Below are 961 nucleotides of genomic sequence, written 5' to 3' on the forward strand. Positions count from 1 at the left end.
ACTCAAACTTATTGAGGTATATATATAATAAATTAAAGAAAATAACCCTCATTATACTAACTGGAGCATCAGGATGTTCAGCAGACTGATTGCAGACTATCCAGGTGTCATGGGCTTTGCCATTGGCTGGGTCAGAGGATGATATCTCCCGTATGTGCGACCAGAACAGGGCATCACGTTGAGCAGTCGGCCAGACTCTCTTGTGAAGCTGCAGGAATATGAGTGTGTCTGCAGATATCCTGTCTAAGACTGTCATCTGCTCTATGCTTGCTGAAAAGTTTTATGGGAGGTTATAGTCGGGTCTTGAATTCTGAACAATGAAAAGTTCCTGTAAAAGACACAATAAAAACTAATTTTCAAAAATCTAAATATTAATAATATACTCAATAATAACTCATGTAGATGACTGAAAGTACAATTTTTTTTTTTACAGTTCTTAGCATCTGCATATGATGGCAAAAATCTATGCCTTCTAACAGTAATCAATAAAAGTATATATTTTCAAAGGTGCCTTTTGTTTTGAAAATCGTTCCTTCTTATTTCTTTCTCAGCATACCTGTTACCTTCTGGGATAACTGAAGTCCAGTATTTGATATATTTTAGAATTCCTTTTTCCAACATAATATAAGTCAACAATCAGTTTCCAGCAACCAGTTATCCAGTTCAATTAGTTTCCTGGCACAATTTTCACCATGAAATATATCAAATTTTCTAGTTTGTTGTATGGCCCTGCCACTATGTTTAGTGATGTTTGCTATAACTGCTGATTCTAAGCATTTTTAAACACTGATAAGGCATTTTGGGCATTTATATTATACCTGTACAAATTTAGCCCCATTCATGGCTCCTGTGAATACAATAATGAATGTTGATGAAGATGCACCTACAGATCATCATTATACTTACTCTGAAACTATACTGATGGATGCAAGTCCAGAGTAATGACTGGTCAAAAAAAAAG

The 961-nt window shown here is 35.1% G+C and overlaps 1 protein-coding gene across 1 annotated transcript in view; it reads right to left on the reverse strand.

Annotated features, from left to right (window-relative positions):
• The window catches only part of LOC119591341 (ceramide transfer protein-like), a 16,795-nt gene that overhangs the window by 1,467 nt on the left and 14,367 nt on the right, over positions 1 to 961 (reverse strand). Inside the window, exon 11 of the mRNA XM_037940075.1 lies at positions 62 to 270. Coding sequence (XP_037796003.1) covers positions 62 to 270 — 209 coding nt within the window. The remainder of the gene's footprint in view (positions 1 to 61; positions 271 to 961) is intronic.

This window comes from Penaeus monodon, chromosome 28 (genome assembly GCF_015228065.2).
Source record: "Penaeus monodon isolate SGIC_2016 chromosome 28, NSTDA_Pmon_1, whole genome shotgun sequence".
NCBI lineage: Eukaryota > Metazoa > Arthropoda > Malacostraca > Decapoda > Penaeidae > Penaeus > Penaeus monodon.